This window comes from Podarcis pityusensis (assembly GCF_964106645.2).
Source record: "Podarcis pityusensis genome assembly, chromosome: 5".
In the NCBI taxonomy this organism is placed as follows: domain Eukaryota; kingdom Metazoa; phylum Chordata; class Lepidosauria; order Squamata; family Lacertidae; genus Podarcis; species Podarcis pityusensis.
In genome coordinates, this window is record NC_138032.1 from 4,240,098 (window position 1) to 4,255,962 (window position 15,865).

The 15,865-nt window shown below is 45.7% G+C and overlaps 1 protein-coding gene and 1 long non-coding RNA gene across 7 annotated transcripts in view; one reads left to right on the forward strand and one right to left on the reverse strand.

The window, feature by feature from the left end:
• Nucleotides 1–3,744, forward strand: part of ARMC9 (armadillo repeat containing 9) — an 80,938-nt gene extending 77,194 nt beyond the window's left edge. For all 6 annotated transcript variants that reach the window (XM_081007435.1, XM_081007438.1, XM_081007439.1 and 3 more), the window contains one exon: nt 987–3,744. In XM_081007435.1, the coding sequence (XP_080863561.1) occupies nt 987–1,009 (23 nt within the window). In that variant the 3' untranslated portion in view covers nt 1,010–3,744. The remainder of the gene's footprint in view (nt 1–986) is intronic.
• Nucleotides 1–15,865, reverse strand: part of LOC308478189 — a 208,400-nt gene that overhangs the window by 86,369 nt on the left and 106,166 nt on the right. The window lies entirely within an intron of this gene.

Genomic DNA, 15,865 nt, shown 5'->3' on the forward strand with positions numbered 1-15,865 from the left:
GATCTCATGGGGCTTTGTGTGGTATAGTGATTATGAGCGGTGGACTCGTAATCTGGTGAACCGGGTTCGCTTCCCTGCTCCTCCACATGCAGCTGCTGGGTGACCTTGGGCCAGTCACACTTCTTTGAAGTCTCTCAGCCCCACTCACCTCACAGAGTGTTTTTTGTGGGGGAAGAAGGGAAAGGAGATTGTGAGCCGCTTTGAGACTCCTGAAGGGGAGTGATAAAGCGGGATATCAAATCCAAACTACTACTACTACTACTCTTCTTCTTCTTCTTCTTCTTCTTCTTCTTCTTCTTCTTCGAAGGCAGCCTTACTCCAAATTTTTGCCTGGTTTAAAAAATAAGCAGCTCCTGTAGTCATCCTTCATTTGCTGATGGCTTCACGGACATTGATTAATTCTCAAATTGAAGAGGGCACAGCCCCATTTTGAAGGCAGGAAACTGAGCAAACAATGCAAAGGAGCTAATTTGTTTTCGGGGAGGGGGGAGGTCCCAGTCTTGAGACAGCAAGGAGCCAGGCAGGGTGGGTGCTATGAACTGGAGGAAGGGCAAAGAAGCAGCGGGACCCTTCCCCAACCTCAGGATTCTGCTGCTGCTGTTGCGGATCACATGCACAGAGGCAAACTTGGGAAGCAGCTTGCAACCCTGCTGCTCCCGGAGAGTTTGCCATAGTGATGGGAAAAGATGTGTTCTTGAGTATGCAGCCCTTCCCTTTGAGCATCCAGGATGTCCTTAGCTGGTGAAGAGACTATGCCATGAATGAGGAAGCAGTAACGTGTAATAGGTAAATAACAAAGTGACTGTGACTCTGTCTTACAGTAAACAGTCCACTTCCTCTGGCACCACAGACTCCCTGTTAATCCCCTAGAGGATGTGGCCATTGTGGGCATAGCCTCACCCCTCCCCCCCCCCCAGGCTGAGGTGCTCAGTCCTGAATTCTGCTTTAGCTGATAGCTTCCCTCCCTCCCTCTCTCTCCTCTGCAGGCAGCCAGTCTTCCAGGAAGTGAGGACAGATCCTTTCCTCAGGAATCACCTGTCTGAGCGAGCGCTTAAGGACAGACTCGACCAGCTTCCTGTAACAGGGATCCTCGCTTCTGCAGCAGCCGGCAGAGCCAAGGGGGAGGTTATTAGCACAAGGGCCATGGATGCACTGAGATCCAGCCGCTATCTGATGGGATGCACCTTACCTTGGACCTGGGCCGAAGGATTCTGCCTGGAGGAACTTTTTATTCCTTGGGCATCACTGCTTCCAACCACAAATGCACAGTCAAGGAGTCCCTTGCTTTTTGCCAAAAAACACAGACTGGAAGCCCACCCCGGTGTCCTGAGGGACTTGAGCTTACAGCAAGTAGCTGGTTTGCTACTGTTTGCATCCTTGGTAGAGACCCTGCAGCCTTACGTCAGTCGTGCATTTACCCAGCCTCCTGCCCTCATAGCTTTCTTTGCGTCTGTCTGCCTGTGACGCAGATCCACCTTCAGCCTTTCTCACGATTTTATTTGGGTTTATTGCTTTCCATTCAAACGAATCCCAGCTTACAAACAATAAATGACAAAAACATAAAGAACATCACAGCATACATCATATAATATCATTAACAAATCGGTGAAGCCATTACTATCCATAAAACACCATTAGCAAAACAGCAACTGCAGTGAGGGGGGAAAGTATTTGATCCCCTGCTAAGTCAGCCTCAAAATCTTACTGACTTAGAGAGGATGTGCAAAGAGGAGTGGGACAAAATACCTCCTGAGATGTGTGCAAACCTGGTGGCCACCTACAAGAAACGTCTGACCTCTGTAATTGCCAACAAGGGTTTTGCCACCAAGTACTAAGTCATCTTTTGCAAAGGGATCAAATACTTATTTCACTCATTATAATGCACACCAATCTCTGACTTTTGTCTTCTGGGTTTCTGAGGGTTTTCCTGTTGTTATTCTGTCTCTCGCAGCTACAATAAACCTACCATTAAAATTATGGACTGGTCATTTCTTTGTCAGAGGGCAAACGGGCAAATTTAGCAGGGGATCAAATGCTTTCCCCCCTCACTGTAAAAAATAAGTTAAGCATCACAGTTACAGCATGTGTCATGTTGTACGATAAAGAAATCAAAAAGGCATTTATAATCTGGAAAGCTATTAACAAAATAGCAACTAAAAAATAAGCCAAACGCTATTAAGTTCACACACACAAACTTCTCTCACCCTCCCCAAGCCCTCATAATCTTTTAGTATGTTCAGTTCATTAAAAGACATGTGCAGCTGCATTAAATGGGAGGACCCTGGTCTAATAGAAATATCTGCCGCAACAGAGCTATACTTTAACCTATTATTAGTTTCTACCCCTAAATCAAAACCAGAGACTGTTTGGAATGATCTTGCATGAAACTATAGGGCAGCCTTCCCCAGCTACAATTCCTACCCGCCCCAGCCAGGGCAGCCCAGAACCAAGGGCAGATTTTGGACTGTGATTGGTTCCCACACACTGTGCGCTGAGCCAAGCAGGAGTTGTAAGCAAGGCGCTGGCCTTTGGGAAGGTGGCGTGAGGCTCTGACGGGGTCCTTGAGTCCTTGCACTTCCTCCCCAAAGCCCGTTTTTGGGAAGGCAGGGCAAGGACAGGTAGGGGACGTATTTTGGCCTTGCACAGGGCAGCATGGTACCCAAGTCGGCCACTGCCAGAACATTTGGAGGGCTGAGGATAGGGAAGGCTGCTGGGCAGCCTCCACTAGTGGAGAGAGCTGGCCTGACTCATCTTTTAGCTGCCCAGTGACATATGATTGGCCTGTTCCTGACACCTGGAGTTTGGCTGATCCATCTGGCGAGGCGGGAGAGGGGTATAAAGGAGTGTAAAGACTGAGTGGGGGTGGAAGAGAGAGAGAGCAGGTAAGCAAGCTAATGCTTGCATTTTGGGCAAGGGAGGAAAGTTGAGTAGGGAAGGAGAAATGTGATGGGGTGGCTGTTGTTGTTTTAATCCAGAAATATTAGAAATAGTCCCTGGAGCATCTTGAAAGCAAGGCACCGCTTTGGGGATGTTTAAAGTACAGGCTTCAGAAGTCTCCTCCTCCCTTGCCCTTCCATCCCTTTGTAGTCCTCTTCCTGTTTTTTAAAAGCCCCTCTGATGACTCCTGTGCTTTCCCATGAGTGGGCCATAGACCTGCGTTTCCTCCTCACAAGGAGAAGCCAGGAGGCCCATAGATGCTGCCAGGATCGCTTTGCCCCTGGCACACGACCTCTGAAGCCCGGTTCTTTGATCCACAGTGTCCCCGGCCCCCTCACTCCCTTTCCCTTCTCATCATACAGTGAGCAGATCCGTCTCCCTGGGGAATCTCAGCACGTTCTCAGAAGTTTTGAGGATGGGAGAACAGATGGGGCTCTTTTGCCAGGTCTACCCTTTCCACGAGGCCATGGGGGGGAAAACACATGTTGATGTACCTTTTTGGGGAGCAGCAAATGGACTGTTATTTCACTTACCTTTATATTTTACACGCAACATGGATAAACATATTAATATCGTAGATTCAAGTAGGTAGCTGTGTTGGTCTGACGCAGTCGAAATAAATAAAAAAATCGAAAAGCTTGTAAAGAGGTCTAGGTGGCTGTGAGAATTCAACGTGTCTGAGGGAAATACATCTAAAGGAGGTTTTCAATGTTTGATTATCTTTTTGTATATGCTGGAAGCTGCCCGGGACGGCTGAGGCAACCCAGTCAGGTGGGCAGGGTACAAATAAAATTATTATTATTATTATTATTATTGTTGTTGTTGTTGTTGTTGTTGTTGTTGTTGTTGTTGTTGTTCTTCTTCTTCTTCTTCTTCTTCTTCTTCTTCTTCTTCTTCTTCTTCTTCACCCTACGTGGACTGGGGCACAGTGGAGGCTAAAACCAGATTAGCCAGTTGAGAGCTGGACAAAACAGCAAAACAAATAAACATTGGGATTGCTGGAACGGGAGTCTTCATTTCGACCAGCCCAGTTCCCCTCCTGCTTCTTCCCTGACCATCTAGCTCGGCCTTCCCCCAACCTGCTGCCCTCCAGTTGCTTTGCCACAGCCAGATTTAGCCCTAATGAGCAGCTTTGGAGGATTTGAAAGCTTTTTGGTTGACCTAATACAGCAGTCACAAAATTAAAGGATGCTTGCTTCTTGGGAGAAAAGCAATGACAAACCTAGACAGCATCTTAAAAAGCAGAGACATCACCTTGCCAACAAAGGCCCGTATAGTTAAAGCTATGGTTTTCCCAGTAGTGATGTATGGAAGTGAGCGCTGGACCATAAAGAAGGCTGATCGCCGAAGAATGGATGCTTTTGAATTATGGCGCTGGAGGAGACTCTTGAGAGTTCCATGGACTGCAAGAAGGTCAAACCTCTCCATTCTGAAGGAAATCAGCCCTGAGTGCTCACTGGAAGGACAGATCCTGGAAAAGACCCTGATGTTGGGAAAGATGGAGGGCACAAGGAGAAGGGGACGACAGATGACGAGATGGTGGGACAGTGTTCTCAAAACTACCAGCATGAGTTTGACCAAACTGCGGGAGGCAGTGGAAGTCGGACATGGCTAAACGACTAAACAACAACAATAAAGGAATTGCCCCCCAAAGAACTCTGGAGCCCCTTGTGCCATCCAAGGCAGGAGCTGTTGGGACCAGGGAACAGCTAAGTTAACGGTGGATGGCACGAGCACCCGGGTGTCGCTGCCCTGTGCCGACAGATGTGGCACGGTCTCACAAGCTAGACTTTATCTGGGGCCTGGCAGGCGCTCTGACCTTGGCAGAGCCTGGAGCTCCTGGGGAACAAACCTGTGCATTGTGGAGCTTCCCTTGGTGTGTTTCACTGGCTTTCAGCGTTGCTGTTCTCAATAGCAGGAAGCAGCACACTTCAGTGGTGATGAAAGGGGGACCCTCGCACTGCCAAATGTCTTTGCTGGCCTCTCTTCCTGCCGCCTCCTCCTCCCTTTGCAGCAACTTGTTGCCTGTCCCAGCTCATCTTTTTCCAGAGTGTTCATGATGAAAGGGTTTTCTTATTCCCAAGACATCCGTTCGTTCCCGGAGAATTTGCGGAGCTTGGGAGGTCAGCTGGCTTTAGGCTTTTAATAGCCGCTTCTTATTTTTTTTAAAAAAGGTAGGTATAGCCAATAATAATAATAATAATAATTAATAATTTTATTTATATGCCTCCCATCTGACTTGACTGCCCCAGCCACTCTGGGAGGCTTTCAACCCAAAATAGTAAAAAAACACAGCATCAAACACGAAAAACACGAATAGCTCGTGGCCCAAGATTAGTTTGCATTGGTTGAGAGCACACACTGGAGACTTTGGGCACCTCTGTAATACTTGCTTTTATTTACAAGCAGAGCATAGCTGTGCCAAGGTGCTTTTATCCATCTGCCTGCTTTCCCTTTGCCCCTCTCCTTCCTCTTTTAAACTCCCAGCATTGGAATCAATTTAGCTAAAGAACGTGCTACCAGGTCACTTTAGGGTCTGGTTGTTCCAGGTGTGGACGAGCTGCAAACCATGGGTAGGCAAACTAAGGCCCGGGGGCCGGATCCAGCCCAGTCATCTTCTAGATCCTGCCCACGGATGGTCCAGGAATCGGTGTGTTTTTACATGAGCAGAATGTGTCCTTTTATTTAAAATCCATCTCTGGGTTATTTGTGGGGCCTGCCTGGTGTTTTTACATGAGTAAAATGTGTGCTTTTATTTAAAATGCATCTCTGAGTTATTTGTGGGGCATAGGAATTCATTCACCCCCCCAAAAAAGAAAAATATAGTCCGGCCCCCCACAAGGTCTGAGGGACAGTGGACTGGCCCCTGCTGAAAAAGTTTGCTGGACCCCTGCTGCAAACCCTCTTTTCCCACCACAAAGTGATTTTCTGGGCAAAGAGTTGCTCACCAGTTGCTCTGATTTCCTTCTCTCCGTAAAGAAAGAAGAACAGGGGGGACACTTGACAAGACTGCAACTTGTACTCTTGTGGGGTGCGGGGAGCAGGTAGAGTTGGCACCCAACCACCCTGGGCAAGCCCTTGGCAAACATTTTTCAAGATGCCCCAATGCTTGGGCACTTGGGACCAACCCCACCCTCTGCCCTGAGACCTGCTGCCTTTGCCCTGAATGCCTTGTTGCAATCGTTCTGCTATATAATCTCTAATATGTGTGTGTAAAGGGGGCGGGGAGAACTGGTTGGCTCCAGCGTAGGCTCTTTTTGCCAAGCAAGGAGGAAATGCATTAGTAGGCAATAAATTTCCACCGCTGGCGAGAAGGGAGTGTACATTATTTGTCCTGTGACAGTCTAGGAAGGCAATAAATGGAGATCAGGTGTTTCCTCTCTCTGGCCACGGAATGTGAATTTGCCTTTTGTCCTTCGAGAGATGCTGCTCATTTAGTGAGCGAAACTGACTCTAAGAGGCTGCCCTCTTAGAGGAAAGTCTATGGGGCTGCCCAGGTCCAAGCCAAAATTTTGCTGTCGAAGAACTCCCTCACCCCACCCAGGGCCCATAGTAAAATTTCCAAAGATGGCTGGATTAAACCTCCCTGGGGTTAAACCAGCAGCAATCTCAAACTGAATGAGTTGCTCTTCCCTGACACTCGAGGCATTTGGTGCGTAGAACACAGGGAACACACAAATGGGGTAAAGAATAACAGGTTTATTAAAAAGTTCCAAGAAAGTGACAGAGCACTGCAGTTACCTTTTATGGCAGGGGTAGGCAAACTAAGGCCCAGGGTCCAGATGTGGCCCAATCGCCTTCTCAATCCGGCCTGCGAACAGTCCGGAAATCAGCGTGTTTTTACCTGAGTAGAATGTGTCCTTTTATTTTAAATGCATCTCTGGGTTATTTGTGGGGCATAGGAATTCGTTCATTATTTTTTTCAAAATATAGTCCGCCCCCCCCCCACAAGGTCTGAGGGACAGTGGACTGGCCCACGGGTGAAAAAGGTTGCTGACCCCTGGTTTATGCCTTCTCCATCTCTTTCTCTCATAAAAGGTAAAGGACCCCTGACCATTAGGTCCAGTCGTGACCGACTCTGGGGTTGCAGCACTCATCTCGCTTTACTGGCCGAGGGAGCCGGCGTCCAGCTTCCGGGTCATGTGGCCAGCATGACTAAGCTGCTTCTGGTGAACCAGAGCAGCGCATGAAAACGCCGTTTACCTTCCCGCTGGAGCGGTACCTATTTATCTACTTGCAATTTGATGTGCTTTTGAACTGCTAGGTTGGCAGGAGCAGGGACCGAGCAACAGGAGCTCACCCCGTCGCTGGGATTCGAACTGCTGACCTTCTGACTGGCAAGTCCTAGGCTCTGTGGTTTAACCCACAGCACCACCCACGTCCCTTTTCTTTCTCTCATAGAATCATATAATTCTAGCATTTCCAAAGATAAACAACTACCTGACATTTAGAAGACATCTGAAGGCAGCCCTGTTTAGGGAAGTTTTTAATGTGTGACATTTTTATGTATTTTTAATCTTTGTTGGAAGCCGCCCAGAGTGGCGGGGGAAACCCAGCCAGATGGGCGGGGTACAAATAAATTATTATTATTATCATCATCATCATCATCATCATCATCATTAGAAGGGACCCGAAGTGTCATCTAGTCCAACTCCCTGCGATGCAGGGGTCGCAGCTGGGCACTCAGTCAGCAATGGGGGTGACTCCTGCTATAGCTGGTGTACAACACTTTCCAGATAGCTCATGCTGAACGTCAAATAATTCAGGTGTTCTTTGGACCTGTACACTCTAGAAATCACAGCTGGCCCATCCCTACCAGAGCAAAAAACACTGTTGAGGTTACATAAGCCATAGCTGGTGTTTGGGTATCCCGTCAGTTCCCACCATAATAGGATACCCTCCAACACTCCTCAGACCCTCCTCAACCCCCCCATTTTTTGTATCTCGTCCCCCCCGAGCATTTCCCATCAGAAGAAGAGCGAGGGCCACCACCTCTACGGCGAACAGGGCACAGGACACACACCTTCCATTGTCTTAAGAAAACCCCTTGATCCTGATTTTAATCCTGTCACATGGGACAAGCTCATGGTTCTCTCTGAGCTCAGCGGCGGCAGCACTGGCGGCGGAAATAAGGACATTCCAGGATCAAATCAAAAGCTGAGATGGCTTTTGTTATTCCAGGACTGCCCCTAGAAAATCCAGACACTAAAATCCAGGGTATGGAATAAAAGACTAACACTTAGCAGGAAATCAGTACATAACTCCTAAGACAAATCTGTACTCCCTCTCTAGCAGGTGACAGCATGAGATACTTGCGGAAGCTTATCTGGAAAGTGTCAGAAACTACCATTTTATGGAACGAACAGATTTAATCACTTAAAGGCCCACAGGCTTCAGGCACTATAATGGACATCCACTATAATGGATATTAATCTCCTTGAAATAACAATAATCTTCTGCAATATGGCAATACAAAGGCTTCAAAGAAAGATTCTGGAGAGGGCTTCCTTTCCAGATTCAGTGTGGCGTATTTTGAACTTGCCACCTTTTCCTGCCGCTGTGCAGGCTGAGTCGTCCTTTGGTTTTTGGTGTCGCAGCTTCGCCAGTCCTATGCCCCACATCATATGACCTCAGTTGATGGACAGGTGGGCGTGGCCTCGCCTCGCCAGAACAGGTTGTTCAGGTATCACAGCACCCTTGGCAACAGATTAAACGCAAAACAAAATTTAACAGACCAGATTTTCCACAGAAAGGGCGACTTAGATTAAATTGGGAAGAAATGCAGATTGGATTAGGATTAGGATTAGGTAACTTTATTCGGCTATAAGCCCACAAGGTAAAACAAATCAATAGATAAAAATCAATAGATAAAATCAATAGCATTTTACAATCTAAAATATCAACTAAAATATTTCAACGCATAATCTCTAAATGTACCGTGTTATGGCCTTGAAGATAAAGATGGTGCATAGAGTTTACTGAATTTTTAATAGTCATGCAGCATTCCATGAAGTCTTTTATATGACAGAACTGAGATCAGGAATCTAGCAACCTGTAAAGTTCTATAAGAGTCAATGTCCTGGAGTAGATAAGCTAGATGTAATTCAGGTGGTTTAGCAGCAATTTCCAGAGTGATTGAACTCAGGATCCTTGATCGGGGAACATTGTATAAGGGGCAATTAAACAAGATATGATAAAGGGATTCTATCGATTTGTTGTCACATGTGCACAAAACAGAGATTTTACCGTTAGAAAATCTATTGCTCAGCACATTTGAGGGGAACACATTAAATCTGGCTCTAACAAATGCGAATCTATGCGACGCAGCCGATAAAATAGACAGATATCGAGGTATCTGGGACATAGATGTAATGCCCTGATATATCGGGGAACATGTACCTCCACCTGTGGTAAGATTTTGTTGTAAATCTACCTCCTCCAGTCTTTGTTTGATGACCTTTTTAGCTGTAATTAGATCTAAATTAAGTATATCGGAAGGAGAGATTCCATAAGACAACAGTTTGGAATGGATTTTTGTTGCCCATGGGCTGGTGAATTCATCTCTCCAAAGGCACTGAATAGGATGGTAGTTTGGCAATTTATGCCAAAGGGACAGCCAATAATTAAAGGCATGTCTCCACATCAGAATCTCTAGGGAGGGGGTCTTAAGTTCTAAGCGAATGGCAGAGTTGCTTACACAGGAGGGTAGTTTCAAAAGGCGTCTTAGAAAAAGATTTTGCAATGTCACCAGAGGCAAGAGGTTTACAAAGGCGCCCCATAAAGGGACCGCATAGGCCATAGTTGCAACCACTTTTGCACTATAAACTTTTAAGGCGGATGGAACATGCATAGCCCCCTCAGTAAAGAAGAAGCGTAGTAGAGCGTAGATAAGGGCTTTCACCTTGTTTTGTAAATATGTGATATGCGCTTTCCATCCCATATTATACTGGAAGTAAATTCCTAGATATTGAAATTTGTAAACTTGTTCAATTGGCTTCCCCTCAAGTTCCCATCTATACAGTTTACGACTCCTGGAAAAAATTAGGACTTTAGATTTGGAATGGTTAATAGTAAGTAAATTTGTTTGGCAATATGATGCAAAAATCTTAAGGGCCCTCCTCAAACCGATTCGAGAATAAGAGAGGATCACCGCATCGTCAGCGTACAATAATAAGGGGCAGCGATAGTCTGCAAGCCTGGGTGCATGAATGGAGGTTTGGGCCTCAGCTAGGGGCGTCCTCATGTCACTAATATAAAGGTTAAAAAGATAGGGGGCAAGGATACACCCTTGTCGTACCCCCTTGTTTATTGTAACTGAGTTTGTGAGATCGCCCTCAGGTGTTAACCTCACCCTAGCGGCCGTCCCTTCATGTAATTTAATCAATAGCCACAACAGCCTTTTTTCTATGCCCCACTTTGCCAGTTTTTCCCATAACAGCTCTCTAGAGATACTGTCAAAAGCCGCCTTCAGGTCTATAAAAGCGGCACATAGAAGACCATGAGTAGGGGAAGAATACTTCCGCGCCAAATGATATAGAATTATAGCATGGTCAATAGAAGCGCGATTTGGTCTAAACCCGACCTGTTCATGGCCTATCAGATTGGAATCTTCGGCCCATTGGGTTAGTCTGGTTAGCAAGAAGCGAGTGTAGATTTTTCCGATGATTGATAATAAACTGATATTACGATAGTTTCCTGGGTCCTCTGGTGGTCCTTTTTTATATATAGGAATTATGATGGACTCCTTCCATGATGTAGGTATCTGGCCCGTGGCATTGATTGCATCAAAGATTTTTGCAAGAATTTTAGCCCACCATATTGGGTGTTGTTTAATAGCTTCCGCCGGGATCAGATCGGGCCCTGGGGCTTTATCAGTTTTCAGTTTAGCAATTAAATCTACTATTTCCTCCGGGTCAGTATCTGGCCATATGGGCAAGTGACTTGAGAGAGTATCAGATTGGATGTTAGAGATGTCTGTCTGGGAGAAATATTTTCTTAGAAATTGTTCCCATGTCGGGGCTGGGATAACCGTCAATGGGTATTTCCTCGATCTTTTGTTGATTAAATTCCAAAAACCGCGAGAGCTGCGAAGCTTAGAGGCAGCAATCAGCGCTTGCCAACGTCTTAGCTGCCACTCGTGCTTGGCTGACTTCTGTGCCTGTTTGTAAGCAATTTTGGCCTGCAAGTACTCTGGGGGGAGAGTTTCAGCTCCAGAGGCTTTATATCTGTTGTAGATACAACAGAGAGAGAGTCTAGCTTGCTTACGTTTGGCATCAAACCAAGGTGCACCGAACCTGGGTTGATCTCGGTTCGCCAGGTGAGCCGGCATCGTAAAGAAGCTAGTTAAATCTGCAGAGAAGTGGAAGAACCACTCCAGTATCCTATTTGGTTCAGACAGCTCCGCCAATGAAACAATAAGGGATTCGGAGCTATTCCTCTGGAAGAATTCTGCATATTTTTGGGCCTGTTTCATGGACCATTTAATGCCTCTTACTTGAGCTGTGGCATTTAAACCTACATGAATTGGGTGTGTTCCGCTAACCGGGTGCCAGTCAAGCGTTAGCTTGGCCGCTAGAGGTAGGTGATCCCTGGATTGTACATTATCTACTTTGAGATAAAAGAAGTTTGAAAATAGGTCTTCTGAGACTAGAAGATAATCTAGGACACTATTTGATGTTGTGCCCAAATGAGTGAATTCACCTGGCACGTCCGGAGGGCAGTTGCCATTTAGAATGTTCAAATTCATACGAATGGCCAATTGATAAAGAAGGACTCCCGCCTCATTCACTCTGTTGTCCTTAGATCTTCTTGATGTGAAAGAGATTAAATCAGATTTTGGGTAGGGGGGAGATACCCACCACTTGGCCTTAATTATCCCATTCCAGTTGGCAGCTGTACGTGCATTGAAGTCACCACCCATTATCGATGGAATATTAGGGTACTTAACATAACATGCCAATAAATGATCTTCCAGAGAATCCCATCTATAATGAAGGTCTGATATCAGACCACCTGGAGGAAGATAAACATTGGTGATTAATAGTGAGAATTTTTCACTTGAAATCAGACCAGTAAAAGCAAAAGGAGGAAAGGTATGAACTAGCGAGAGTTTAGCTCTCATTTTAAGCGATATGGCGATTGCAAGACCGCCTCTGGACCGGCCACCTTTCTGGGAGGGGATAGCTGGAAGTGATATCAGTTCAAAGCCATTTATATCTATTTTATCTTCTTCCCATGTTTCTTGCAAAAGGATTATCTGGAAAGAGTTTATATAGGACAGAAATTCGGGATCTAATCTTTTCCTTTTCCAGCCAGCAATGTTCCAACTTAGGACTGCTAGCTGGGGACTTCTATGTTGTTCTTTTAACAGTCAAAACGGAGGGGGGGCAGACTCTCTGTTAAAGACAGAAGATGTAACAAAAAAGTCAGTTATTTTACTTTGGGAAGATGGTAACTGTGAGGCGCCCTGCAAATTAAAGTTTTTAACAATTTGGTTCGACTGTTGGCACACCGTGGATGATCCACTGAAAGTAGATCTCTGAACAGGAAGTCTCTTCATTTCGAAATTCTTGGTACAACTTGACAGAGAAATACCCAGGTAGGGGGAAATTGAGTCCGTCGGGGTAAACCCTCTCGCAGATTTATCATCCGACATTCGGATTATTTTATTGATGCGTCCCATCGGGTCTTCAATCGTTTCTGACGGCGGGTCCCGAGGTGTAACATTCGCAGTTTCCTTTGAAGGAGGTAATTGAGGGGGCATCACGGGGGTGGAAATTGCGGAAGACTCTCTCAGGGGCATCACTTGTGGACTACTTCTATATCTGGACGAAACTGGAGAAGATTCTAGCTCTGGCATAGATGAGTGAGTTAAAGAGGGATTTGAGTCAAGCAGGGAAATCAGAATTTCGTCCTTAGGTATGTTGGTTGATGAATATAGATGAAGGTTCAGTGAGGATGGCAGAGCCTGGTTGTCTCGTGATGTAGCGCACGCTGCAGAAGCAACTTGAAGATTTGAATCTTGTCGGATGGTTTTTGAATTCAGAGTGGGGCTGAGCTGAAGAAGGTCAACCACTTCTGTCCGGTGAGCCCAAGTGGGATTATTTGAGACATCGTTAGTATCTTCCCCTCTATGTTGGACTTGCAAAAGCTGAGATTTAAGCGTGTCAAATCTTTGCATCATCACCGACTGTTCTTTCGGAGGGAGGGCTCTGAATGAATCAATAAGTTCCCTTTCGTCGAGGGCAGTCTGCAGATTATCATCCTCATATATAGCAGTTTGAGAGGGTATCGAGTTTGGTCGCGGATGGCACGCTGCAGAGTCATCGCGGTTGGGCCTGACAGTATTTTTAAGTAAGGCAGAGTCTCTTGTCCTAATGTCCTCACCGCCAGGGCACCTATTTAGAAGGGGTTTGATCTTGCTGTCTGTAAAAACCCTCGTTGCTACAATGTCGGCCATGGACAAAAGCGTTTTCCTCCTAACAATAATAGATGGTATTTTTTCAGAGTGGAACGCAAGTATCACCTTCAAGAAGTTGGTCTGCCGGGGAAGGGGCATCACAGCATATAGGTCAATCTGATGTTTCTTAATTTTTAAAAGTTTGCTTAAGCAGTCTTTAGCTCCTTCTAGCGTTGACCATCTTCCTATTTCCAACCTGACAGAAAGGCAACTTTTCTTGGGTTGCAAAGTTAATATCTGATTGTTCAATTGGGAATTTAAGACATATTTAGTTTTAGTCTCCAGTATTTTATCTGAATGGGGGTGAGGCAATAAGTTTTTGACCTCACAAACTGAAGATTGTGTTGTTGATTCAAGTTTTCCGATTTTCAGCAGGATATTGGATAATTGTGAAGATACCTCGTCCAGCCTTTTAAAAATACATTGAAGGGTCTTAATTACTAAGTGTAACTGCTCACAACTGGGGAACTCCCCCATAACAGATGCCAAACCATCTTCCTGCGATGAGAGTTTTTCTTTCGTATTCTCCTTTACAGGCTTTACATTTGAAACATTTTGAGTCATCGGAATCGGAGTAGCTTCTAAATCAATTAGAGGTTGGAAGCGATTTTGGGTTTCCACTGCAAAGCATTACTCGGCATGGTCACTCCCTCCTCCATTCCGGTGTGGCACCAACCTTGATAGGGGCTCGTCAAAGTCTCTCAAGCGTTTTTTCTGACCCATGCTTTCCTCAGGCCAGAGATTATACGATTCTTAAAATAACATAACACTTGACACGCAATTAAGATAATGGCGTTCTCAACTCCTTTAGCAGCTAAAACCAGCCCGCTGATACGAGAGAAACAAAGAGCAGCTTGCAGCAGTCTGAAGCAGGGCCAAATCTCTCAAAGAGTTTCCATAGTATGCGGCTGCAGCAATTTTAAAATACTTCAAAAACTGACTGAGTCAGTTGAGATAAAAGTATAAAAGATTAAAAGAAGATTAAAAGAAGTCCGAAGAGCACCGGTAAGCGCGTCTTACCTCGGCGCCATGTTGGCTCCTCCCGCCGGGGAGACTGTAATTTTCAATGGCTATTTTCTTGCTGGCTGCATTCATTCTTAGCTGGGAAGTATTAGGCATAGAGATTCCTACTGATTTCTCACCTTCCTTTCCCGTGCAGTGCAACGCTCAAGCCAGTGTCTATGCACTGCCCATTCCCACCGCCCTTCCGTCTTCCAAAATTGGATTGGGAAAAAATGCTCTATAGCCCAGCTTCTCTCTCTGCCCAAGCTTGGAACTCGCTTCAGAACAGGCCGAGCCACGGCAGGCAGGTGGGCTTGTTCACGTACTTGAGCACCTACCCAGAGTTTCCTGGCAGTTAAGGGCAAATAAACATTGAGTATCGTAAACTAGGAGGTATTAGCCAACCTTAAAAGCTGGACCACTTTAGACCGCTTGCGCATTTCCTTCATGTAACAGATCCATTACCTGAGATTTCTAAAGCACACTGGAGAATACTTGAGCCTTTCTTTCATACATACACGCCTGAGAAGGGACCACCAAGCACATATAATGGACCTTTACCTGTGCTTCCTCTCAACCTCACTCCAAAGCAATTTTAGGTGCTTAGCCCACACACACATATGTGAAAGAGCGACTCCTCTCAGAAAACCCTTGCCTGGAGAAGAAAATATCAATTACCTTTAGAGAGGAGGATGTCACGTACGACCTACTTCCTTGCCTGCGTGTGCAAGAAAAGCTCACCTAGGCCTACGCAGATTGGCATTTTGATGCTAATGCTGTGTGGACGCTGCAAAGAGTATGAGCAGCACTCATTGCGCAAAGATACCTGCTTGGAAGACCCTTGTGTAATAAACAAAATCTGCCCTTATTCCCTTATGGGGGACACAAGAGCCCTTATAGAGTCCTTTGTAGGTTCTCCATCAGTTGGAGAAAATAACAGAGGCCAACCAGAGAATATTGAGAAGCAAAGCAGCTAGTAAGCCTGATCTTTATTGATCTGTTGCAACAGGGTGTTCCCCTCACACACAGGAAAGGAGGAGGAACCCGAACAAAGGTGTCCCTGCCCTTATATAGACATTTTAAATTGCCCGCCTGGAGTCCAAGACCACCCCCAGAAACATCATACCTACATCACAGAAAAGGCGGTCTACAACAGAAATCTGAGTGCATTGTTTATCTCGTCTGACAGGTTACCTGTTAATGCTCACTTGACTGGATACCCTGGGGAGCCTGGCCAGTCTTTTGTAATGATAAATACTTAGTTCCTGAGCCAGGTCCCAGGCTCACCCTACTCATACACAGACATACCCTTAAGACAGGATTTGTGAACGAAAAGACAATGGGGAGGCTTTTCCATTTTCCTTCGACCTTGCAGAAAAATATTTTCAGGACTTTTTCTGTGGGGTTTCAGACATGTGGTTTATATATGCAGTTATGAACATTTATCATCTATATCTATATCTATAT